This window comes from Lynx rufus, unplaced genomic scaffold, assembly GCF_022079265.1.
Source record: "Lynx rufus isolate CCGP_SWC_20201006 ecotype Redwood Valley unplaced genomic scaffold, mLynRuf1.p SCAF_16, whole genome shotgun sequence".
Classification (NCBI taxonomy): Eukaryota; Metazoa; Chordata; class Mammalia; order Carnivora; family Felidae; genus Lynx; species Lynx rufus.
In genome coordinates, this window is record NW_025814830.1 from 40830714 (window position 1) to 40858008 (window position 27295).

Here is a 27295-nt window from a genome sequence, read left to right on the forward strand (position 1 = left end):
GCTCCTAGCTGTCAGCACAGAGCCTGATGTGGGGCTTGAACTCACAAACTGTGAGATCATGATCTGAGCTGAAGTTGGATGCTTAACCAACTGAGTCACCCAGGTGCCCCTCTCATTTTTAAAAACAATTTTTTTAATGTTTTTATTTATTTTTGAGAGAGAATGAGACAGAGTACTAGTGAGGGATGGGCGGAGAGAGAGGGAGATGCACAATCTGAAGCAGGCCCCAGGCTCCTAGCGGTCAGCACAGAGCCCGATGGAGGGCTTGAACTCTTCTGGGTGAGCTTCTTGTCACTTTGGGGCTGGATGGACACATAGTGGTGGATCATGGCCACAGGGAGGGTGATGATGAACATGGGTAGGACCACCCAGAGCCATCCAGAGCCGTGGTGCCCGCCATCTTTTGGTTGGTTGGTTTGTTTGTTTTTAAGATACCATAAGATACTATTTTTAAGTAATCTCCACACCCAACATGGGGCTTGAACTCAGAGATCAAGAGTCTCATACTCTACCAACTGAGCCAGCTGGGTGTCTCTCCTGCCATCTTTATTGAGAGCCAGTCTGGTTGGGGTTGCAGGCCAGACCCCGAACCTGCACGTTACCTTGGCTCAGGACTTGCCTGGGTTGTGCTGTGACCCCAGGCCTAGTGCACTGCCTCCAGCTGGCCTGCCATTTGATTTTAAATATTATCTGAAGTTTATAGAGTTCTAAAACAGTAACAAAGGTTCCTTGAAATCTTTTGCTTGTTCTAAACCATGTGTATTAAGACCACATATTGGAGTGAGAGGCACTAAACCTAAGGTTGTTTTTTGTTTGTTTGTTTGTTTGTTTGTTTTTACCTCTCCAACCTTCCTTGCCTCCATGAAAGAAAGGTTATAAGACAGTATATACTGGATGAATTTATCTTTATCACTGCCTACTGTATCAAATAAGTACTCAGTAAAAATTGTAGTGTAGTGATTAAAATGATCGAATATACAGGAGAGGGGTGCCTGAGTGGTTCAGTCAGTTAAGCATCTGACTTCAGCTCAGGTCATGATCTCACGGTTCGTGAGTTCGAGTCCTGCGTCCAGCTCTTGGCCGACAGCTCAGAGCCTGGAGCCCACTTCAGATTCGGTGTCTTCCTCTGTCTGCCCCTCCGCTGCTTGCACTCTGTCTCTTGCATTGTCACAAAAAATAAACGAACATTTAAAAAATTAAAATGAAAATAAAAAAAAGAATATACAGGAGAAACAATGGATATGTATTATATATACATATTTAAGTGTGGCACTTTTTCTTATTTATTTATAAGTGATGAGAGATTGGTGAAAGTGTAGATTTTGTCGCTCTAGAAAGAGCTGTGCAGAAAGCTGTGCAGGAATTCGTAAATTAAACCACTTCCTGAAATATCTCAAGCTGCTAAGAAATTTTGTCATCCTTTTGCTCCGAAAGGCAACATAATAGTTGGGATGTGTCACAGGGAAAGACCGTCTTAACATAGTTGAGGTATATAGGGCACATTGGGACACAATTCCAAAGCTAATGGCTTACTACAGCTGAGAGAGTTCAGTTGTAATGACAGGTGAGTGGTGTCTTTCTCAGTCTTGCTTTAAAACAGCTTGCTTATGCACTGGCATGGGGGACCCAGTCACTGGATGGAGATCTTTTATGAGACAAAAATAGAAGTTATCCTTGTCCTCAGGGAGCTCATAGGCAAGTGACTTTGGGAGATTATACTTAGTTGAATTCATGTTTAAAATAAGGATGATAATACTCCTGCTTAAAAGGTTGTTACAAAAAGTAACTACTTAAAAACATTACTTGATATTTAAAAAATACAAATTTAGACATGTCATAAATGTAAATTCTAAATTTGCTCATTGTAAGTAAATGTTTATTGAACGTTTAAGGCAGGGACTGTGTTAAATGTAATTTTAAAATATTTTCTCGACAGATAGTACTTAATTTGGTAAAAGAATTTCCAAAAGGTGTACAGTGAAGTCTTCCTTCCACCTCAACTCCTGGCTCCCAGGTTCTTTTCATTGTTTTCAGAGAGATTTTTTTTTTTTAATTTCTTTCTTTTTTTTTTTTAATCTTTATTTATTTTTGAGACAGAGAGAGACAGAGCACGGGGGAGGGCCAGAGAAAGAGGGAGACACAGAACCTGAAACAGGCTCCAGGCTCCGAGCTGTCAGCACAGAGCCCGACGTGGGGCTTAAACTCACGGGCCGCGAGATCATGACCCGAGCCGAAGTCGGACCCCTAACTGACTGAGCCACCCAGGCACCCCAAGATTTCTTTGTTTTGAAATAGTCTCTACACCTACCACAGGCTCCAGCTCACCACCCTGAGATCAAGAGTTGCACTTTCTAAGACTAAGCCAGTCCAGTGCCTCTGTTTTCAGAGATTTTATGTGTATGTACACGTGTATATATCTGTTTTTTAGAGTCACAGATGGTAGCGTCTTATACAAACTGTACCTTTCTCTGAGTACAAAGTATTTCATATCCTGATCTGATTTGATACAATAATAATTAAGATACCTACTCATATTATCTCCATTTTATAAACAAGGAAACAAAGACATCTCAATTTCTTAGTAACTTGTCCAGGGTTGTATCGCTTGGAAGTACCTCCTTGGTACAGAGGCAGTTATTTTGGTACCACTTATTTAACTTATTATTTATTTATTTTGGGAATTTAAAACATTTTTAATTTTAATTTTTAAAAATTGTTTATTTGAGAGAGCGAGTGTGTGAGCAAGGGAGAGGAGACAGAGGGAGAATAAAGAATTCCGTACTTTGACCAGAGTGTCCATTCGAGTTTCTGCAGCCGTGTTGATAATGTTGGCAGAAAGAATCCAGCCAGAAGCACATGTTGTTCCTCGTTGTCCTATCTTGCCAGCCTCCTTCAATCCAGAACTGTTCTTTGGTCTTTCCTTAGCTTTTGTGACCTTGTTATTTTGGGTGAATACAGGCCACTCCTTTTGTAGACTCTCAGTTTGCTACTGTCCTAGGTTTCCTCACAATTCTACCAATTTTAGATACTTTTGGTATAAATATCACAGAAGTCATGTTTCGTTTTTCCCATTGCATCCTATCAGGTGGCATTCAATGTCAATTTGTCCCATTACTCCCATTAAGGGAAGAAAAGAGAAAAGAGCGGAAGAGGGGAAAGTAACTTCTATTAGCTTGCTTTTCAGAGGGCACTCTATTCAGCAAGTATCTTTTCCTTGTAGCATCCTGGGGGAGAAGAGGTCCTAATGGAACAAGCTGGTGCAGATGCAAGTGAAAGCTTTGAGGACGTAGGCCACTCCTCTGATGCCAGAGAAATGCTCAAGCAGTACTATATCGGTGATGTGCATCCGGTAAGAACTAACTGAACTGGGAGAGGAAGCTGCTGACTAGCCACAAAACACAAGGAGAGGGATGAATTAATAAAATGGAAAATCAACCCAGCTGTCATGCTACATATTCCCCCAAATCATTTGGCCTACTGCGCTAAGATACAGCTTCTTGTATGTAAAACAACACATGTAGTATCTAAAAAGTTAAGAGAACTGGTTTTGGATTTTTTGTTTTTTTGATTGATTTTTGTAATATCATTAATAACATCTCTTTCTAAAATAATGGTTTGATTGTTCTTGGCAATTTCTTGCAAAAGGTGGTAACTATGAACATTCGAACAAGGCACCCTGGTAGGTTCATAGTTGGGAATGTGGGGGCAAATACCCTTCCACAGACCTTGACGTCCCTCAGAATTCTCTACTACCAGAATGTAGTCTTCATGTTCTAAGGTTAGAGACAAGTATATAGTGAGATATGCCTTTGGATATGTCTTAAAATATTATTTGTTTTCCTTTTTTTAACAGAATGACCTTAAACCTGAAAGTGGTAGCAAGGTAAGAAGAAATCATCTGTTTCTCTCATGTGTTTCAAGTGTTTATATTTCTATTTACTCAGGTAGAATGTTTTTTGTTTTTTGGTTTTTTTAATTATCTTAACAAGAGAAGTGTTCCTTTTTTTCCTAAGCAAAAATCCTATTTTTCAGGAGCTTGGACTCAGTGCCATCTCAGGAAAAAAAGAATAGCTGAGTCTTGAACAGTAGGAAACATTTTGTTCATGCTTGTACTTGCTTTAAAAAAAAAAAAAAAAAAAGGAAATTCTAAAGCCATGCTCTGTACGGTTTTGAAGGAAATTAGTTTATGGGTTCAGTTGTAGAAGAGTATTTCTTATTCTTACATTAAATACTGTGAGAATAATTCTGTGTTGGGAAAATAACTGGAAAGTTGATTTTCACTTGAAAGTCTTTGAAGGAGTTACAGACTGGAGTAATTACTAGAATGGGCCTTTCTGTCCCTCTTACCCAGATTTAATCCTTGTGTCATGCAGTTTCAAATAGGCCTACATCCATTTCATTTACTCCATGATACAGCAAAAACAAAAGATTAAATATTTGAAAACCTTAATGTGCGCTGCAGGACCTACCAGGAACAAAATCTGGAAGCCATTTTGCTTCCCACAAGCAGGGCTGTTCATTTCCTTGACTGCATCACACATTTCTTGACTTCCATCTCTTGCCCTCCCACTTAAAGGGACAGCAGTTTAGTTGCCACCTAGAACATCATGGAGGCAGTGCTCCTTCCCCTTTTCCTTCTGCTAGCTTCTTGCTTCCCTTTCCTCACTGGCCTGGAATCACTGAACACGTTTGATACGGCACTTGAAGTTGGCCTAGACACAGGAATTCTTTCAACTCGAGAGACTGCTTGACAGTGTCTGCCATCTGTTGCTCTGCCGTCCAAAGTGTCTGTGGAAATTAACTCTTCCGTCTTGCTATACTCTGCTACTCTGAACTGGTGAATTGTTTATGAAGGGAGACGAAAGCGGTTTTTTAAATGCTACGTGAGCATTGGTGGTTGGTTTGTCTTCCCCTCGTGATGAAGGTGAAGATGGAGCTATGCATAGCCTTGCTGAGTATCTTGAACACGTCTGGAAAACATTGGTCTCAGTTACAGTAAACATTTAATTCAGGGGATATTCCCATTTGTATAAGAGATGCACCATGTATCTGGGAGCCATCACCCACTTTTACACAACAGTCATGAGAGCACCCTTTATTAAAGCAATAGAAAAAATTGTGGAATTATAATGTCTGAAATTCTACAAATTGCTTCTTGTTGCTGTTTTTCTTCCTTGCTAGTTCAGTATGTGATTAGGATCATTCTTAGCAATGGAGAGTGGTGTTTTTCAAATTCCGTCCGGTGGGCCATCTGTGTTCGAATCCCTGGGCATGTGTCTGAAATGTCTATTTTCTGGGCTCCCGCTACTACTGATTCATAATCTCTGGAGGTGGGACTTGGGAATTTGCACTTAAAGTAACCCAGGTAGCCAAGCACCAGACTTCTTGCTGAAAGATAGGCCCATCTTTTCATTTGAAAAGTTTGGGAACTTGAATTCTGTTTTCTAGAAAGCACTGTCTGCCTTTTGTAGGCCAAAGAATTAATTAGAGATGTCTCAGCTAAATTAAAACTGTTGAGCCTTGGACTTTTTTGTAAGAAATACAGAAAAAGAAATCCTTTTAGCTCACTGAATTCTATAATAATTTAGAAGTTTCCAAATGTAGTTTGGCCCCTGCCTCATATAAACAGTGAGTGACTAAAGGCAGTATTTTCAAAGCTCTGTTTTTCGTTATGTCTCTTGTACCCAAAGGACAGTCTCCATTAAGTAGAGAGTAGGTTATTGAGTGTTTTCAGTCACAGTGCTGTACTTCAGGCAGATCGGGCAAGGAAAACCTTTGGGGAAAATTTCAAGACCACACATAGGTTTTTATAGAGCTATATAGTCCAACCTGATTTCAGTTCCAGGAAGACATTCCTGGTCCCTCAGATTTATTTCTTACAAATTAAATAGGCACTTCTGTGTCTAAGATGTAGATGTCTCTTTTCTTAGTTTTTCTGTATTCCCCATGAAGAGAAGGATGTAAAATTCATTTCATTAATACTTTCTTTTGGTTAAGGGTTTCTGAACCTCTACAAAGAAGTGATTTTTTTTTTTTTTTTTAAGCCTAATTAAAAGATGTCTTCTGCCTTAGGAGACAAAGGTTTCATTTCCTTTCTCTTTCTTTTCCTTTCCTTCATTTTTCCACTTCTCTTCTCCCCCCAAAGTTTCCCATCTCTTCCCTCCCTGAAACTATCACCTCCAGCCTCCCCCTCAGCAAAATTAAAAAATAAAATAAAATAAAATAAAAGCCACCCAGAATGTACTATTACACAATCTAAATCTGGAACCTTTCCTCAGTTTTTTGCAAACTGCCTTTCATACTGCTTTTGCTTTAACATAGGTAAATAATTGATGCTCACCATTGTTTTCTTGTTAGATTGATAATGCCCGAGGTCCATGGCCCTGAAATAGTACAATACTAAAATGTAAAAGCTTAGAAACTACAAATCTGGGGACAGATATTTTTCTCACTTGTTTCAGTCTTCAGATAACAAACCAGACTTAAAAACCTTTCTGTCTCTTTGAATCTCTTCCTCCCTGGATTAGTCCCCATGCTGCAAGCCGTCAGTCTTCTTTTTCTACTTGCGTTAACGTTTTTCTGGTATGCTTTGGGTTATAGAAACGCACCTTAGAAGTGCGTTGAGTTTTCTGTGCCATTTGGCCTGCCCGTCTCCTGCGCTTCAAGAAACCTAGGCACATCTGTGGTCAGTCACGTCTCCCTTTGGATTATGCGTTCACTGGTGGGGTAGCTGTTTGATGTGCCACCAGTTCAGGAGATGCAGTACACACGAACACGAACCGACGAAAGAAGTCGGTACCATTTCACTGATTTATTCCGTAGATGTTATCTGGGCAACAGTTCAGCTGCTTCAGATATCATTGAAGTAAATAGATTCAATACCTGGACCATTTTCCATTTAAATTGTTGAATGGGTAGTACATGATGGTACATAGTGAAAAATTGAAATAGTGCAAAAAGGTATACTTTTTATGTATACGTTATGTATGTATGTATATAAAATGACTCCCTTCCATCTCCAGCTCTCAGTCTCCGAGCTCCCTTCCCCAGAGGTAGTCAGCTACCATTTTCTTGTTTACTCTTCCAAAGAGACTATATGCATTCATAAATATAAACAGATGGACGGACGGATCCATCCATTGATTGATCAGTTGATAGGCAGACCAATCATTCCTTCCTTTAAAAAAAAAATCTTGCTCTGTACCTTCTTTTTACTTAAAAATTTTATTGTGGTTGATTTTTCTTTATCGATATTCCATGGACAAAAATTTCAGTAAGATCGCATTTGCTGTAATAGGATTTGATGTATTTTTTTAAACAAATAATATCATCTCTATAAAGGCTTAACATGTTATTTAAACTTCATTTTTTAACTTAGGAAGTTTAACTTTTATGTTAGAAGCAATCTATAAGTTGCATTTAAAGGCAAATCTATTTTTTTACTCCTGATGCTACTGACTTTTGTTACACAACATTTTTCTCTTACATGCATATAGCATTCAGTTTACTTTCTGTTTTATGGAAGAGAATCTAAAAAGAATACATTGTTTGTAATTATGTAATGTAGTTACTTGGTTGCATAGTACCAAAAATTTCCTTGTAAGAATTGTTTAATATTCCTGTCATACCTACAACCTAATTTGTTAAAGTTTGGAATGGTTATGCCGATGCCCTTTAGATTACTCTTTACCAAATAATTTTGTAGGGTTGTTTCATTGTTCTGATTTCATCTAGCATTTGTTTTTTGTAACGTAGTATTTTGAAATAAAGCATAGAATGTAATGGCAAAAGCCTCTTGAAAGGCAAAATTCCCATTGCTGAGGCATCTCAAGGATTAATGCCTTCTCCTCATGACACTTTATTTAGAAATAATGTGTAGTTTTGCAAGAGAAGGTATTAGGAGGACAAGGTAACATTGTTTTCAAATCAGCCCTCTAGTATAACAAGTTTTTCACTTCTTTGGTCCCAGTAGAAATTACTCTATGAATGTCCTATATGTGTTATCACAGTGGGTTCTTGAGACGGTCCTACAGAAATTTGTCTGAAGGGTGTTTTTCATTTGAATTTTGCCCCCATATGTGGGGAAATATTTTTTACTTGACTGGACTGCCTCTAGGGATGGTACATACTTTATAAGACCGTAATTGTTAATACATTGGAGCTTTTGAGAAGGCTGCCCTCAAGATCCACACATGGCCATAGGAGGGACTATAAAATGTTGAAATCATGTATTTCGACAAACTTTTTGGGTTTTAAGAAACTAATAGTAAAATTCATATTGCGGCCAAAAGTTCCAAAATTATTTTTCATAAGTTGCTGGCTACATAGCTACCAAAGTGTTCTAAATAAAAAGCTGTATTCAACCACCCAGATACTCATTAGCTTTACCAAAGGTGTCATGTGGTTTAAAATCCACTTTTTCCAATTTTAAAACTTGGAATCCTCTTGGAATAGCAAGCATACAATTTAAGAATTAAAACATAAGCTCCTTATATACCTTGCAATAGATTTCCCTTCCATTTAAAATCTAAATATGAACTATTGAGGTTGAAGGTACATTTTATAAATGCCCTATCTATATATACATACATACATACATACATATATATGTATGTATGTATTTTAATGCATCGTAATCCTAATTCTGGTGCATTGTTTCCAATATTTATGTCCTGGTGACAGAGTACACTATTCCTTAAGCATGTATTGTCTCATGTTTCATAAACAGTTTTCATAGTGAAACCACGCCCACTGACCCCCAAATAAATCCTTTCCCATATGTTTGCCAATTATGACATTTCTTTGTCATTCTCTTAACCATATCAAAAAAAGTCCATACTTAGGGCACAGTGTCTCTTGGAAGAGTATCTAGAAAAATATATCTTTATATACCTGGTGTAAGATAAGAAAAGTCTACATGTGGGCCATGCTCTGTCAGTCTTTCCAGACATGGGAGAATAGTGTTTCCTTCTCTCTAACCTTTAGAAGGCTGCTAGTGTAGATTTTTTTTTTTTCTTCTGCTATTGTAGATTTTGCTAAAATACCCTTGGGTTAGAAAATTGTGTTAAGTCAATTAAATATGGCTTTAGAATTAAAATTGATCTGGTCCGAGCCTTTCATTTTGTAAGTGAGGAAACTGATTTAGCATTGAACTTGAAGGCAGTAGACAGTTTCAGTTATGAGTAGCTTTATTAAAAGGCTACTCAGATATCATGAAATATTCCCTTTTATCCTACAGAGTCCTTGTTTAGTTAGTTAGTTAGTTTGTTTGTTTGTGGAATTAAAGCCTTAATGAACCTTGACGTTTAGGAACCAGTTTATTTAAATAGTTCTTTTCTGTTAATTTTAAACTAAAATCAGAGTAGACTGAAAATAATTTAGTGGTTTGGAAGTGTATTCCAGAAACATGCATATTAATTACTTGGTAAGGCTTTTGGTAGAAGAACTCTGGATTCGATCTGCTCTGTTACAACTAAAATCAGAGTATTGCAATTGTAGCTTTCCATGCCAAAGACTGAGCAGTCCCCGTTCTCCTGACTAAGAATCTTGCATGTAAATTAAAATGTGGGCAAGAACGTAACCAGCCAGATATGTCTGAATACACAAAGGGAGAAGTTAAAGTCCATCATAAACTATGGGAATCTCATTTAAGCATCCATTAGATTTAGCACCGAGCTTTGGAGTAGAAATGGGAATTGGGAAACAGCATGGAGAGAATGGTGGCGTGGGGGTGAAGGAAGGTTTTGTGTTAACAGAACCTTTTCTTTTTAATTTTGTTAAATTAAAAATAACTTATTTGGCTTCTTTCTGAACTTGGCTGAGGTACTTGGCTTCTAAGAGCAGTGCCTTAAACAGTTCTTTCATTGTAGTTGATTAAAAGTGGAGTCACTGTAGTTTGACATTTACTTGGCTGTCAGAATCCCAAAGAGAAGGTACATTTCTTTCTCTTTGCTTTCCTCCAGTGGTAGAGAAGTTGGTCTTTTTGCCACCAGGGGTGGAATGATCTTAAAACAGGAGTTGAGGTACTTGGTTTAAAAAAAAAAAAAAAAAAAATATATATATATATATATATATATATTTAAAGTTTTTTTTATTGCTTATTAGAAACTGTTACACTAGGAGCATATTATGGTCTTCCTTCTGTCTGGTCTTTGCCTCTTTGTTTTCTCAGTTGGTTCCCGCACTGTTTGAGACTCACTCCACTTACCACACATTCCAGGCGTTTAGTTTTAAAAGATCCTAAAGGTTTGAAATCTAGAGAATCCATTTATGTGACCCATATGGCTTTTACTATGATTACAGATTAAACATAACACGTACATTTCTCCATAATGCTCTCCTATAAGCTTTTGAAATGGTCTCAAAGTTTTTTTATACTAACCATACATTTTTTGTTCTGCAAATCATTGGTATATATGTGGATAAAGCATAAAACACCATGGACATTTTCCTGATGGAATTATTTCCTGATGGGAGTTATTTCATGGCTACTGTAGTGGAATCTTTTAAAAGGCAATATTATAAATTAATACACACTCTGCCATTACTACTGAAACCACTACCTTCCAAATCTATAAGACATTGGTTGTATTTTCTCAAAGATTGGCTTGTAACACATTTTACTTAACCTGATTTTATGATATTCTAGTAGAAATGTCCCAGATAACAGTAATCATTGAGGTCTCAAAGAAGTGTAGTAGTATATTAACTTGATTTATATGACACTTTTTATTAGAAGTTTTACTTGCCTATAGGCTAATTTCTTTTGGGTTTGGGGTATGTATTCATTTGCATGGCAGTGTTTTGGATACATGAAGTTAAAACTCATTTCACGATCTGCTCTGAAGTATCTAGGCCAGTATGTAGGGTTTTTCGAAATTGTTGGAGATTACTGAAAATTGTGGTTAAACACGGTTAATATTCTGTGTTCATATCTTAGCATACTTCTACATATTGGCAAAGAGGATGTTTTGGGCAGCAGTAACCTATGCAAATGGGCTTGTCCTCTGGCAGTGAGTTAGCAGTTCTTTTGTATATACAGCTAATTAATGGAATCAATAACTTCATTTGATATTTACTTAAATTGAACTTTTTGTTTTTAATGTTTATTTTATTTTTTGAGAGAGAGAGAGAGGCAGAGACAGAGTGTGAGTAGGGGAGGGGCCGAGAGAGAGGGAGACACAGAATCCAAAATCCAGGCTGACAGCACAGAGCCCAATGCGGCGCTCAAACTCATGAACGGTGAGATCATGACCTGAGCCGAAGTTGGATGCTTAACCAACTGAGCCACCCAGGCACCCCACTTAAATTGAACTTAATAACACATTTATGAGATATAATTAATGTGCCATCCAATTCACCTATTTAAGGTGAACAAGTTGGGTTTTTAGTATATTCACAGAGTTATGCAACTGTAATTACAATAATTTTGGAACATGTTCATCCCTCCAGAAAGAAACCCCATACCCATTAATCAGTCATTTTCATTTCCCTTTAACTCCTCTTCCCCCACCCTAGGAAACCACAGATCTACTTTCTGCCACTAGATTTGCTTATGCCGAACCTTTCATATTGATACTCTTACGTAATATTTATATAATACGTTGTGTGGTTTTTGTTTTACTTATTTATTTTTTTTTATGTTTATTTATTTTTGACAGACAGAGTGTGAGTGGGAGAGGGTCAGAGGCGGAGGGAGACACAGAATCTGAAGCAAGCTCCAGGCTCTGAGCTGTCAGTGCAGAGCATGACACGGGGCTCGAACCCACAAACCACTTAACTGACTGAGCCACCCAGGCACCCTATTCATTTTATTTTCTAAGTAGGCTCCATGCTGAGTGTGGAGCCCAGTGAGGGGCTTGAACTCACAATCCTGAGGTCAAGACCTGAGCTGAGATCAAGAGTTAGATGCTTAACCAACTGAGCCACCCATGTGCCCCAATATGTTGTATTTTGTATCCAGTTTCTTTCACTTAGCATAATGTTTTCTAGGTTCATCCATTGAAGCATGTATCAGTCAGTACTTCCTTACTTTTTATTGCCAAAATTTTGTTTTTAAGGTTATTTTGGTATTCCCCCTCCCCCCTAATTCTGTTCTTCCCATTTCAATGTTGAATAAGCCCTAAGGTCTATAGTCATAATTATTATGATTTCATAGAGTAAACCAGTTCATTTCTGTAAGCCACAAAGCAGTCCTCGGCATGCTTTAGAGCATTTCACAGTTGACCTGTTTGTCACAAGAGTTTGTATTTTTTTTAAAATATGTGTTCAGAAAATGTGATCTTAACTACTGCCAGTGGCAAGCCCAGCTGAATGAGGCATATCATTGTGACTGCAATTAGTCCCTTTCAGTATAGTTTATATCAGTAGCTTTTTTTCCCTTTTTTTCTTTTTTTACATCTAAAAAAGTTTAGGCCATTTCTCTATGCTTTCATTAGTTGTTCTTCACTAGGGAGTACCAGTATGTTACCAGAAATAGAATTCTTGGTGCTCCCATCACATTAGATTTGTAAATGTCAAATTGCATGAAAGATGAAGTTCTGTATGTAGATATTCAAGATTTGTATACTTTATTAATCTTTCTTTTTGTTTGAAATTTTTTAATATGCGTCTTCTTCAGGACCCTTCGAAAGATGCCACGTGCAAAAGGTTAGTATACATTCCCTGGACTTCCTTATGCTCAACTTAATATCTGGCCAGAGGTTCTTCCATAAATATACATGTATAACATAACTTAAGAATACGGTTTGACTCAGGAATGAAAGGTACATACAGCACAGCGAATACAGTCCGGAGGTATTGTGAAACCTTGTATGTTGTACGGAAACAGACGGCAGCTCCGCTGTGGGGAGCACAGTGGAAGTATAAACTTGTTGAGTCACTGTGTTGTGCATCTGAAACTAATGTAACATTGTGTTACTATATTTCAGGTACATGTTAACTATATTTCAATTAAGAAAAAGAGGACAGTTAACAACTATTTTTTGGCCAAAATTACTGCACATTCAGTAGTTCCTTACCATTAGCAAAATTAACTTTTACAGTTTCAGTCATTTAGAGTAATCTCAAAAGTTTGTGCCTTGAGTAATTTTTAAATCATGTTGTGACATAAATTGGGATCACATTCAGCGAGAGGCCGATATGCAAGGACAAGTAACTGCTGGTAAGTCAAGCCAACGGTCTGTGCTGCTCAGCCCAGCTATGCAACTTCTACTTGAAACTTAATCACATTTAATCCCCACAACCTCTCTGTAAGGTGGGTGCTATTATTGCATTTTATAGAAGAAAAAAATTATGTATTGCATGCATATTCAGGAATTTGGTTTCTTTCAAAGGATTACTTACGAATATCCCTTGCGGTCATTTTAGTAATATAATAGTATGAACTCTGAAAGGTATATTTTTGTCATCCCTTAAATGCCCTTGAAATGACTGGAATCCTTGGCTTGTAAAAAAATCTTTATAGAGATTATATAGATCTGTTTCATCTTTCTGAGCTTTCACTTAAAACATTTCAGAGAGAGAGAGATGTGGTTTTTTTCCCCCTATAAAAGTATTGCCTCTTTTTTATTTGAGGTGATGGACAAAGAATGTAAGAAATTTAAACTTAAAGGAAACTATTAGTAAATTCAGCTTCTTTAATACTAAGGCCTTATGCTCAGCCAGCTACTCTGTAGAGAATTTGAAAACACAAGCCATAAACTTGCAATCGATTTGGGCTACACATAACACTCGTTAAGAATTATTATGCAGAATACAAAAGGAATTCCTACAAATCAATTAAAAAATAATGTAGTAGAATATGAGAAAAAGGCTTAATTAAACAAGCACCTTAGAGAAGAGGAAACAAATGTAGACACACACAAAAAAAGGTTTAATTTCATTTGTTATCAGAGAGATACAAATTAAAATCTTAAGGTATGTATTTCACAGCTACCAGATTGGCAAAAATTGAGAATTCTGAAAATAAGAGGAGCTGTTGAGGAAGTGGATCACCAAGGTTCTTAGACCCTCTTAGGGGAGTGTAAGTGGGTACAGTCACTTTGGAAAAGAATTTGGCATTATCTAGTAAATTGGACAATATGAATAACTTTTGACCCAGCAAGTCCATATCTAGGGATATACTCCAGAGAAATGTGTGCGCAAGTATACCAGGAAACACATAGTAGAATGTTCGTAAGGGCATTATTCAAGATAGTAATATACTGGAAGCAACCCAAATAACCATTCCTTAATAAAATGAATGAATCCATTCTGGTATATTCATAAAGTGGAATACTACAAAGTAATAAAAACAAATGAGTCACAACTACATGCAGCAACCTGAGCGACTCTCCAAAAGAGAGTTCTGTCTTATGGCTAAGATGTTACTGTTGAACTCTTTGGGTTCAGCATAAATCCATTTCCTCTGCTTCTATGCCCAGTGACAGTTAAGTATTACAAAACATTATATGGAGATTGGCGGTCAACCATTTTCAGTCTTTTGTACTGAAGAATGTCTCTTTGGTGTTTTCTCAAGGAGCCTACTTTAAAACTTTTTTGTGTCCTGTGGTGGTTCTCCAAGATACCTGAACTGATTACCTTTGTGGGGACATGACTGCAGAGTCCCCACGTGCCATATTGCTGTTGTACATGCCAACTCGCTTGCTTTCCTTTTTTTACACAAAGCTACTCGGCTGACATTCTAAACTTCTCTGGAGCAGCTTTGTGCCATTCTGAAATGTACAAAGCACTAGGCATGTTTAGGCAAGGACAAGCAGTTTTATTATTGAACCTCAGCTGGTTTTATTGGCTTACAAACCTTTTAATACCAAGGCCGCATATGTCTTAGTAAGAGGGGCATGCAGGTCATTTGGATCGTGGAAGAACTACACCTTAAAAGTAAGAGTGCTAGTAAGCTGTACTAGAGAAGAATTATTTTAAGGAGAGTGATGACTGTCCTGAAATTCCTAAGGGAAGTCTCTTACAGGCCTTCTCAAGCCGACTGTCATTTAAAGTTTTTAGTTCCGTGTGGGTGTGTATCCGTATTAGTGTCCAGACTTAACTAGAGATTAAGTGCATTGATTGGAATCAGGAATCCATCACTAACTTCGCTTCATGATTTTGGGTGCCAAGCTTGTATTTGCTACGTATACAGCGGGTCTAATAGTATCTATTTCTTCAGGCTGTCATGAGGATTAAATGTAGAAAATACAGATGAGATAGATATCACTTTGCCAATAGTTGTATTAGATGGTATTGCTTCTAAATTTATAGTTATATGTATAAAATGGTAGCTTTTTTCCTGTTGAAAAATGTTAATTGTAGAATATGTGAAAAACAAAATACAAATAAGGTATTTTTTTGAAGCTTTTATTTATTTTGAGAGAAAGAGAGAGAGCATGAGCAGGGGAGAGGCAGAGAGAGAGGGAGAGAAGGAGAATCCCATGCAGGCTTTGCACTGTGGAGCTCGAACTCATGAACTGTGAGACCTGAGCTGAAATCAAGAGTCAGACGCTTAACCGACTGAGCTACTTAGGCACCCCCAAACAAGAAAAATTTAAGCCATCCCTAATCTCATAACCCAGAAATAAGTGCTATGTGTCTTTATAAAAACACATATAGAGGCGTGTATACAGGCATACATTTTTAGTATCATACTACACATTCTGGTTTTTATCTTTTAAAAATTGTTTAATATTGGGGCACGTGAGTGGCTCAGTCGGTGAAGCATCTGACTTCGGCTCAGGTCGTGATCTCGCGGTTCTTGGGTTCGAGCCCAGTGTCGGGCTCTGTGCTGACAGCTCAGAGCCTGGAGCCTGCTTCAGATTTATCTCCTTCTCTCTCTCTACTCCTCCCCTGCTCTCCGTCTCTTAAAAATAAATGTTAGAAAAAATTTTTTTAATTGTTTAATATTGTCATGCCAATGCAAATTTTTATTTATTTATTTATTTTGCTACTTGGGCGATAGATAAAAGCAGTTAAACTTCAGAGAAAGACAAATATATGATTTCACTCATATGTGGAATTTGAGAAACAAAACATGAACATAGTGGAAAGGAAGGAAAAATAAGTTAAAAAAAAGAGAAGCAAACCGTAGACTCTTTTTTTTTTTTAATTTTTTTTTTTTTTAATATTTATCCTTGAAGGAGAGAGGGACAGAGTGTGAGTGGGGCGGGGGCAGAGAGAGAGGGAAACACAGAATCTGAAGCAGGCTCCAGGCTCTGAGCTGTCAGCACAGAGCTCGACACGGGACTCGAACCCACAAACCATGAGATCATGACCTGAGCCGAAGTTGGATGCTCAACCGACTGAGCCACCCAGGCGCCCCATAAACCGTAGAGAGTCCTAATGATAGAGAACAAACTATGGCTTGATGGAGGGAGATGGGTGGGGGATGGGCTGAATGGGTGATGGGGATTAAGGAGGGCACTTGTGATGAGCACTAGGTGTTACATGTTAGAGATAAATCACTAAATTCTACTCCTGAAACTGGTATTATACTATATGTTAACTAACTGGAACTTACATAAAATCTTGGAAGAAAAAAAAAGTAGTTAAACTTCCCAAAGTAAATCGAAATCCTTTGCTCATGAAAATATTAAAATGTGGATGTTGAAAGATAGCAAATATTTGGTATCAAGTGTTCACAGCTTCGTTGCTTTCCCCCCACTTCTAGTTGCTGGTCATACTGGATTTTGCCCATCATAGGCGCTATTGTCTTAGGTTTCCTGTATCGTTACTACACGTCGGAAAGCAAATCCTCCTGAGGAGACAGCGTGGAAGTTGGAAAGCATATCCATTGGGAGTGCGAGCTAGAGACTTGTTTGGAGGCCAAGCGATACCCTCTTCTCGAATCCTGCCGGATGTGTGCTTCCCCCTTGGAACCCAGATGGTTGGCTAGACATCCACCCCAGACCTGGGGCCAGTGTCCTTCATTTCCCAGAGCCTTACTCCCAAAGCACCTGCTCGTTGTCCTGTGTCCCTGCCGGTGGCCCTTCTCTCCACTGGCTTCCACCAGCCCCCTTTGCATTTCCAGACTTGGTTTTATAATTACAATCCAGATGTCCTTGTGACATTGTCCTTTGGTAAAAATGCCTGGTTTCCAATACTTTGAATGCACATTAGACATTCTTAACAGGGCAACACTCTGGTTTTGAAGCTTTTCTTTTTCCATTTTTCTTTGAAGTATATATATATATACTTATATATATATATACACACACATATATACTTACATATATGTATATATGTGTGTGTATATATATACTTAATTCTATTATTTATCATAAGGGATTTAATTAATGAAGTAAAGTTGCGCACCTATAGCATAAAACACAACTGCCAAATGATCTCGTTCCTTGTTTTTATTTATTAAAACTAGGAAGAACCATGAAATCCTCTCCTCCCTCCTAAGCTAGTCTAGCAGGTAACTCTCACCACCCTCCAAGTCCAAGTGCTGCTGGGCAGAACTGTGCTTCCGTTGCATTTCTTGGGAGTGGAGAGAAAGAGGGGAGGGGAGAGATGAATTGGGGTGATAGGGTAAATTTGTAGTCCTCTTTCTTTTGAAAAATACTGAAAACACTACTTTAGGACAGGAGTTTAGGAAAAGCACCAAAGACTTCATTTTTTTTTTTCCACACTTCATTCTTTGCTTTGGTTTGACACCAGTTTCTAGCCATCTTTTTTCTTTTCTTTTCCCCCCAACCAACCATCTTTTATTGGTAAAATACAAATTTATAATTGTATCTGTAGAACTTCACTAGGGATTTCTGCTTTTCAATGTATTAATTAGCAAATTTTTTCATTCCTTCCGTTTTACAAAAGAGACTCCACTTGCTCTAAGATCCAGTATTTGATCTTTTGTTTGTTAGCCCCAGTAACATAACTTCCATAGTGCAGTGGCATTCGAAAGGGGGAGATCATGACAAAAGAACGTTTCCCATTTCATCTATATTTTATCTTCATGGCTCCAATTTGTGGTTTTGTTGTTTTTCTGTTGAGGAAAAAAGAAAGAAAAAAACAACAACTAGTCGTTTTATCCCTTGGATGAATGTTTAATTGAATAGTAGGTCATTATTTAGAATTCTGTTAGGGTTTCTTCTTGGTTCAGGAATTTTCTCTGGCTTATTTGACCTAACTTTTTTCCCCTGTGGAATCACCTGAGGACACAGTACACTGGCTGTTTTCTGCCAACAACTGTTTGTGGTGATTTTTCTCCCAATCTTCTAAGGATTACCAGTTTGCTTCTGAGCCATTGTCCTATGTAGCAGGGAGCAACTTGGTTCCAGAAGGACCATGGATACTGCTGTCTCCTCCCCGCTTACAGCTTGCCATGGACGGGAAAGTGCCCTGCAAGGCAGTGTCTGCCCATGCAAACTAAGAAAAGGTTCAACCCAAGTCTTGCAGTTGAGTGTATTCAGAATTCATCAAAAGAATATTAACCTTGTATTTGTACACTTGGATATGATATTATGGAGAAATTTCAGGGGATTTTTGAGAGACTTTTATATATCAGGGATATGGGAATAGTCAAACTTTTATCTTTAGAAAATTTTGTATAAGATGCCACTTTTAGACAATTTATTGAAAAAAACCTTTGGTTATTATGGAACAGAAGTGGTGTGACTGTTGATGCTCCTGCCATTTGAAGGCGTACGGAAGGGTTGCCTTGAATATGAATTGGTATCTAATTGCTGTAATAATTAAGCTGCATGATTACATGGGCCACATTGGGGTAGAAATAAAGAACAAAGGAGTATTGAGGAAATGGACGGGGAACATTTAGGCTGAAACTAAACCAGCAGATAAGTTGGATCAATTAGGAGTATGTTGGCAGTCTGTAAAATTAAATGAAAAACATCTGGCTTATAAGAAATGTTAAAGAGTGACAGCCTTAAGTAAAATTGGTGGGGGTTTTTTTTTTTGGATATTTTTAGGGTGAACACCAACACAAAAGGTATGTTTTTCTATTTCATATTGGTTGTCTTTTCCTGTTTATATCTGGACTTGTTTTTACTCAGAGCCAGAGGAAAAGGTTTTCAGACCTTGTCTCTACCATCCATGAAATCCATCCAACACCCAGGGCTTCTTTTGATCTGCTGCTAATGTGATGTCACTTTGTATTATAAAAACCACTTTTGGGTCCATTTACTGTTACTCTGCTGCCTACATCAACAGTCAGGCGAAAGGTAAAGCTAGTGTGTGAGTTTGCAGAGGTTTTTCTAAACTATCAGATAATACAATATGTTAGCCAAACCCACCAGAAAAGCCTTGTTTGCAGAGGTAGGACTCAAATTCTCGAAACAGTTTCAACATTGGTAGGTGGTGCAAACCCATTTGGAGAGCAAGTGGAGCCGGTCCCTGTCGGCTTAGGGTGCCCCCTAGAGCTGGTCTCTGGGGTGTTGGGTTGTTTATTCCCAGGGAAGACACAAGATGTCTGGAGGTCACGAAAGGAGAGGAGGGAAAGCGGGTGCCACCAAAATAGGCATGTCGGTGCCAGGTCTCCAAAATTTCTTAGTCCCTGTCCCTCAGGAATCGGTTTTGGTTTCTAAATGACTCCACATTTGTAAGGACAAGAAAGTGGTGGTGACAAAATTGATAGTGTTTAGTTCTTATGCGACCCCTAAAGCAGAAGCAAAAATCCACGGGAACCTACAGTTTGAGCCTGTAAAGTTCTTTGGGCAATTGTTGTAAATGCCCAAGTTGTGAGATAAGAGCGTCGTTGAGTTTATGCTCATTTAGTCCCGGCGTGGAGCAACGAGAAATGCTCTGTGGGCCAGGCATATCATTACGCACGGTGTCTCGGGCTTCACATCTCAAGAGATTATCTGGTTAGATTCCATTTTAGGAGACTGAAATGCAGAACGTTAACGTTCATAACTTCCTTCCCTGGGAGAAGTGGATTCAGACATGTCTTGTCTCAACAAGAGATTGGTGTTTTTTGTTTTTTTTTTTTTAAGCCATCTCATTCTGTTGCCAAATATCACAGAACGAATGGGGAGTTTACTTCACATTTGGCTGTTATTCTCTGAAAGGGCCTGGTTAGGAATTTGTGGGGGTGATTTCAGAGGGAGATTCCGGTAACCCGAGTTACCAACCCAGTATCTAGCATCTTACTCATGAATTTTAGGAGCTGTACTTTTCCTGTACCTATATCCAACATGTGCTAGTTGGGTAAAATATGATTATTTAGCTTCCTTTCTTTTTACTTCACCCTCAACTGTGAACGAGTAATATTAACATTCTTTTTGTGTATTCAGTAATGGAGTTTGTTTACCTATTTTATTTCAGCATATTTTGAACAAAGATCTTTGTCTCTTTCTGCTGGAATGTGCACACAGTGAATGTTTGTTAGAACCACACACAATAAAGATACTGTTTTCCTTTTCTTGCCCTGACTATAGTTATTATTTTTTTTTTTTTTTTTTAAAGCAGAAGTGTTGGCTCTGTTATCCTAAGGTGTTCTGGAAGAAAAGATTCTGAGAAGCATAAAAGTCACCTGTATCTATGCAAATAATTGTGTTTAGTGTAACTTGATGGGGAGTTCTGTGGTTCTTCAGGATTCTTTCTGCTACTCTTTCTTTGAAGTGAGTTGCTCAGTTGATAATCACGAGAGGCAAAAATGAAGACTTGTGCTGTATTAATGGATATGAAGTGGCAACCAGGTAGACCAGTTGGGAGTTCTATTTTTACTGAAACCATCTGGTAAAGAGAAGCCAGTACAAGGTAATAATATTTTGTTATCTGCAACGCCAGTCTTCAAATGATTGTTTTTCTTGGAAATAGCTAAACTGTTGGGGAAAATTAAACACTGAGATTGAAGTTCTAGCAAGTGTGTTAATTAAACAAGGGAAATAAACAATTTTTATAATTACCTTTAAAACATACTGATAGCCTTCTAACACTACTAATGAGACATCGTTCATTAGGGCTTGGTTATTTCACTCTCACGTGAATTAGTAACAGGAAAGGATAGTCCCATTCTTATTATTAGTGTTTGAATCTAATGTTTAATCTCCAATCCTAGTAATTCATATGACTGCAGTCTTCATGATGCTGAGTATTTGGCAGGTAATTGACAAATCCTGGTTGGTTCCTAAAAACCTGAAGTAGAAGATTGTGATTCCAATTATGTAAATTTAAGGTAAGAAATACCCACACAATCTACTAAACTGTTGGTAATTGTAGGTATTGTTGGTAACCTAACGTTAATTAGCTTAATAGGTGTCTGTATTTAAAGGAACACTCAGCTAAATCACATATTTTCTAGTGCTCAACAAACTTAATTTTTTTTTTAAGATTTTTTTTTTTTTTAAAGTGGTTTCTGCACCCAACATGAGGCTTGAACTCACAATCTTGAGATCAAGAGTTGCATGTTCCACCAACTGTGCCAGCCAGGTGCCCCTAAAAAACTTTCTTTTATAAAGCATCCAGGAGAGATGAGAGTTGCTGTCAGATAAAACATGAGGATAGAGCTGTAATCCTATTTATCATTTATCTTCCATATACTGTGTGCCTTGCAGTACCTTTGATGGCATTTTGGATCCTTGCCCTTACAGTATCCTATCCTTACACACCGTAGATGGGGATGTCCACATTTTACCAGTGACTTGACTTGCTTGAGGCCACACAGCCCTAAACTTTCCATGTTCTTTATTGAAGGTTCTCAGATAAAAATTCAGCTTCAGCTGTACCAAAATGAATAATGTGCTTGGTGTATCTGCTGCTTGTCTTTCTATACAGGTGTTTCTGTGTGTGCTCAATGAAATGCCATCAATAATAATCATTTTCTGAATTAGTAGATTACTAAAAAATGGGCATGGTCTTAGGAGCCCCTGAAAAATCTTGGTTGTTGAAGAGAATCCTGTTGCTTCAGTGGAAACAATATATTTAAAATGATTCTCATATCCCTTGCAAAACAGCTTCTTTTTTAAATTTATTTTTATTTTTATTTTATTATTATTTTTTTTAATTTACATCCAATTTAGTTAGCATATAGTGCAACAATGATTTCAGGAGTAGATTCCTTAGTGCCCCTTACCCATTTAGCCCATCCCCCCTCCCACACCCTCTCCAGTAACCCTCAGTTCTCCATATTTATGAGTCTCTTCTGTTTTGTCCCCCTCCCTGTTTTTATATTATTTTTGTTTCCCTTCACTTGTGTTCATCTGTTTTGTCTCTTTAGGTCCTCATATGAGTGAAGTCATATGATTTTTGTCTTTGACTGAGTAATTTCACTTAGCATAATACCCTCCAGTTCCACCCACGTAGTTGCAAATGGCAGGATTTCATTCTTTTTGATTGTCGAGTAATACTCCATTGTATATATACACCACATCTTCTTTATCCATTCATCCATCGATGGACATTTGGGCTCTTTCCTTACTTTGGCTATTGTTGATAGTGCTGCTATAAACCTGGGGGTGCATGTGTCCCTTTGAAACAGCACACCTGTATCCCTTGGATAAATGCCTAGTAGTGTAATTGCTGGGTCATAGGGTAGTTCTATTTTTAGTTTTTGGAGGAACCTCCATACTGTTTTCCAGAGTGGCTCACCAGCTTGCATTCCCAGCAAAACAGCTTCTTGAAAGCAGTTAATGAGAATTTAGATTTTTACTATGTTACTAGAAAACATTTGTTTTAATGTTTTATTTATTTATTTTTTTGAGACAGAGTGCACGTGAGTGGGGAGAGGTAAGGAGAGGGGACAGAGGATCCCAAGGGGGCTCTGTGCTGACAGGCTGACAACACAGAGCCCAGGGCTCAAACTGACGAACTGCAACATCATGACCTGAGCTGGACGCTTAACTGATTGAGCCACCCAGGTGCCCCAGAAACAACTTTTGATCAAAGGCAATCAATAAAAGAAAGTTGACGACTATTGATGAAATCTTTAGGTGGCATAGTTGAGAAGCTCTTGCATGACTTCACCTGTCCCATCACTCAGTCTAGGACCCTTGATAAGATTTAACCTGGAAACACATAGGTAAATTTATAGTTTTTAAATGAGAAGTGATTGGTAATTGGTTGGCTTGAACTTAGCCTCTTCTTATCTCTACAAATCATGTGGACATCTGAGAAGTGGAAATCCTGTACTTCGTGCCATGTACCATAAGATTTGGACACGGTCATTTCCAGTTTTTGAGATTGTTACATCCTAAAAAGATAATTCAAGCTGAAGTGTGATCAAAAGAGGCACAACATAGCGCAAATAACAAATGCTGTTTGCTACAAGTGTGACATGGCATTTTTTATTCATCAGTGCCAGCCCCTCGTTTGTTCCTGGCCCTAATCTCTGTACTCAAACACTGAGGTTAACTTTATTTTTATTTTTTGTTTTAAAGTTTTATTTATTTAAGTATTTTCTACACGCCACATGGGGCTCGAGCCCACAACCCTGAAATCAAGAGTCGCACGTTCTTCCAACTGAGCCATCCAGGCGCCCCACATTGGTGTTAACTTTAGCACTACGTGGACCCAGAAAGAGAAAAAAAAGTAAAAAACCAGGTACTTGAATTTCAGTTTTCCTTAGAGAATCTTGCTTTTGGGGTTTTGTTTTTCTAGTTTCCTCATCTGAGTTTTTCAGAAAGGAGAGGTGGCATCTCCTTACAGAAGAGCAGATGGTGTCCAGGGTAAAAATGAAGCTTCTCATGAATCTGCCCACTGATTTAACTACCCAAGAAGTCTGATAATCAGGAACAAATAGAGAAATGGGGGACGCTACATCCTGAACGGCACAGGAAACAGCTCTCCAAGACTCCATTTGACACCCTTTCTTCCCTGAATCCTTTAAATTTGTTGTTTTGTTTTGTTTTTCTTTAGCTCTCATCTTAACCCCTGCCCTGCCCTGCATTGAACTACTTTGCCTTATGTTTCACTGACAAATTACAAGATAACACTTCAACTATGCTTCTCTTCATTTTAAAGTATTGTGGTACAGGGGCGCCTGGATGACTCAGTCAGTTGAGTGTTCCATTCTTGATTTCAGCTCAGGTCATGATCCCAGGGTTGTGAGATCCAGCCCTGCATTGGGCTCCATGCTGAGCGTGGAACTTGCTTGGGATTCTTTCTCTGCTTCTCTTTCCCGTTCGCATGTATGCATGCACACTCTAAAAATAAATAAATAAGTAAGTAAGTAAGTAACACAAAAATGTACCATTTAATCTGTCCTAGAAAACATTTGGAAGAAATAGAGCTGATTTGTTTATGATCTGTACCATCCATGTAAACTAGCACAGATCTCTTTGAACATCTTTGTTGACCTTCGTTTAAGGCTAAATTCTACCTCTGGACCTTTTGTGTATGAGTCCATAAATTTGCTTTTTGTCTTAAGCTAGTTCAAATGTGTTTTGGTTCCTTTTTAAGATTTTATTTTTAAGTAATCTCTATACCCAATGTGGGGCCCAAACTCGTAACGCCAAGATGAAAGAGTTGCATGCTTTACTGACCACTATGGCCTCTGCGATTTATCTGACCTTAAATGCCTGCCTTGGTAATGATGTCTTTGTAAGGATTCTGCCTCTCCATGTGTACCCAGGTTCCCCTAGGGCAGAAACTCACTTTTTATTCTGTGCTAAGTCTACATATTTTTACAAAGAAGAAATATTCCTCATTTAAAAAAAAGATACACATTTTTTTTTTCCATAGAATAAGATAGAGAAACCGATTTAAGCTGACATAGGCAGAAGGGAACTTACTTGTTATGAATCAGTTACGAGTATTTGATGGAACTCAAAGTTGGAAGCATAGCTGGACCTCAGGAGGAACTAGGACTAGGAATCCAAAGACCAATAGGAATCAGAGTGGCTACGTTAGTTTCCAGTCCAAATGCCTAATGGGAATTAATTCCTAGAAGTGAGAATGTAGTCAGCCAGATAGTATCACAGTGTCTACTTCTAGTCCCATCAAGGGCATGGGAACACAGGGTTGAATGGGAGGGGGATCACAAGGGAAGCAGTTCCCCAAGGCAGACACTGTAATCACACACTCTGTGTGTGTGTGTGTGTGTGTGTGTGTGTGTGTGTGTGTGTGTGTTTGTGCGCGTGCATTCAAGTTCTTTGGTAATGGACCGTCTGTGCTCTGAAGGCAGGGTCTTCCGCATCCCTCAGGGTGCCCCGCGTTAAGCCGGATCATAGGGCGGGCTAAGTACATTGAGTATGATTTATCATGCTGTGTCTGAATGAACAACCATAGCCAAATTTGTTGAAGAACTATCTAGGACTCCCAAGTTGAGTTTTGAGGTGAATCCCAATGTTGCCTACGCCACTAACAACCAAAAACCCCGTTCACCCCTGCATGCCCGCAAACCATCCTGTTTTCTCTGTAAATAGATTCAGCTGCCAGTATTTATTGGTTTCCTGTAAATATTTTAAGTTTTATTTTTTAGAACAGTTTTAAATTTACAGAAAAACTGTGCAGATAGTAATTAAAGTCCATACTTTATTCATATTTCCTCACTTTTTACGTGTCATTTTTAAATTTTAGAATAGCACATCACATTTAATTATCATGTTTTCCTTGGCTCCTCTTGACTGTGACAGTTTTGATGACCTTGACAATTTTGAGGAGTACTGGTTAGGTACGTTGTAAGATGCCCTCTATTGGAACTTGATATTTTTCTTAGACTGAGGTTATAGGGTTGGGGGTAGGAAGGGGTGGGAGGTGGGAGGAAGGCCACAGAGGTGAATTGCCATTTTTATCACATCAAGGGTATATACTATGAATATGACTTTGTGACTGTTGATGTTGACCTTGATCAACAGGCTGAAGTAGTGTTTTTTAGGTTTCTCTACTATAAAGTTATTCTTTGATTTTTTTTTTTAACATTTTATTTTTAAGACAGGGAGAGACAGAGCATGAACAAGGGAGGGTCAGAGAGAGGGAGACACAGAATCTGAAACAGGCTCCAGGTTCTGAGCTGTCAGCACAGAGCCTGACGCGGGGCTCGAACTCACGGCCTGCGAGATCATGACCTGAGCCGAAGTCGGCCACTTAACCGACTGAGCCACCCAGGCGCCCCTATGAAGTTATTCTTTGGAAGGAACTTACATACTATTCCATATAGGAAGTCACTATGGGCAGCCCACATTTCAGGAATGGGGAGTTATGTTCCACCTCCTTGAGGGTGGAATATCTACATAAATTATTTGTAATTCTTACACATGGGAGTTTGGTTCACAGAATTTTATACTTGATTAATTTTTAGATTGCTTTAAAAAAATTTTTTTAGTGTTTATTTGGGGGAGGGGCAGAGAGAGAGGGAGACACAGAATTGGAAGCAGGCTCCGGGCTGCAAGCTGTCAGCACAGAGCCCAATGCAGGGCTCGAACCCATGAACCACAAGATCATGACCTGAACCGAAGTCGGACACTTAACCTACTGAGCCACCCAGGTGCCCCTACGTTGCCTCTTTAAAAGTGTGTGTGTGTATGTATGTATGTATGTATGTATGTATGTATGTATGTGTGTGTGAGTAACTAAGCAAGGAATCTCTACACTCACTGTGGGACTTGAACTCATGACTCCAAGATCCAGAGTTGTGTGCTCTACTGACTGAGCCAGCTAGGGGCCCCTTTAGATTGTTTTTTGGGGTGCCTGGGTGCTCAAGTTGTTTGAGTGTCTGACTTTAGCTCAGGTCATGATCTCATGGTTCGTGGGTTTGAGCCCCACATTGGGTTTCGTACTGATAGGGCAGAGCTTGCTTCAGTTTCTCTTCCTCCCTTTATCTCCTCTCATGCTCTTTCTCAAAAGTAAGTAAACATTTAAAAAAATTAAATATAGATTGTTTTTTGAGCACCCTAAAAAAAATAATAACAGGGAGTTCTGATTGAACATAGTAACTTGAGTAAACTTGTTTTTCTCTGCTCCCTTCCAAAAGCCACACAAATGAGAGTAAGGTATAAAGAGAGATCTAAATCCATAGACAGTGAATGAGAGAGTACACTTTAGTTGATGAAAGATCTCAAGAAATTTTCAGAAGAAGGAAGGCCAATAAACTTAGAAAAACAATTTAAATGCCTACAGGAAGAAAAGTCAACAGGAATGAAGTCACACCACAGATCCCTGAAAAACTCATAAATGGGAAGCACTGTTTAACTGTGAGTGTAGAAGGTGTGTAGCACCCTTGAAAACAGTGAGTTAAACTTCCCTCCCAATGCCCACTCCACCAAACCTAGCCTGCACAGCAAGGCAACTGTTCCTCTCCTGACGAAAACTGGAGGCTTAATCCTGGGCAAAGTTGAACCTGAGACGATCCTGATGGGTGATCACAAGACTGAGCCAAGGGCAGTGGCAAGTAGAGTGGAAAGTAGGACTT

The 27295-nt window shown here is 38.5% G+C and overlaps 1 protein-coding gene and 1 long non-coding RNA gene across 2 annotated transcripts in view; both read left to right on the forward strand.

The window, feature by feature from the left end:
• LOC124511442 (cytochrome b5 type B) overlaps positions 1-20368 on the forward strand; it is a 37192-nt gene extending 16824 nt beyond the window's left edge. The window contains exons 2-5 of the mRNA XM_047078670.1: positions 3221-3349; positions 3854-3883; positions 12620-12648; positions 16658-20368. Coding sequence (XP_046934626.1) covers positions 3221-3349; positions 3854-3883; positions 12620-12648; positions 16658-16748 — 279 coding nt within the window. The 3' untranslated portion in view covers positions 16749-20368. The remainder of the gene's footprint in view (positions 1-3220; positions 3350-3853; positions 3884-12619; positions 12649-16657) is intronic.
• A 2419-nt stretch (positions 20369-22787) lies between these two features.
• LOC124511443 (uncharacterized) overlaps positions 22788-27295 on the forward strand; it is a 69766-nt gene continuing 65258 nt past the window's right edge. The window contains exon 1 of the long non-coding RNA XR_006961887.1: positions 22788-23487. This is a non-coding gene — a long non-coding RNA (uncharacterized LOC124511443). The remainder of the gene's footprint in view (positions 23488-27295) is intronic.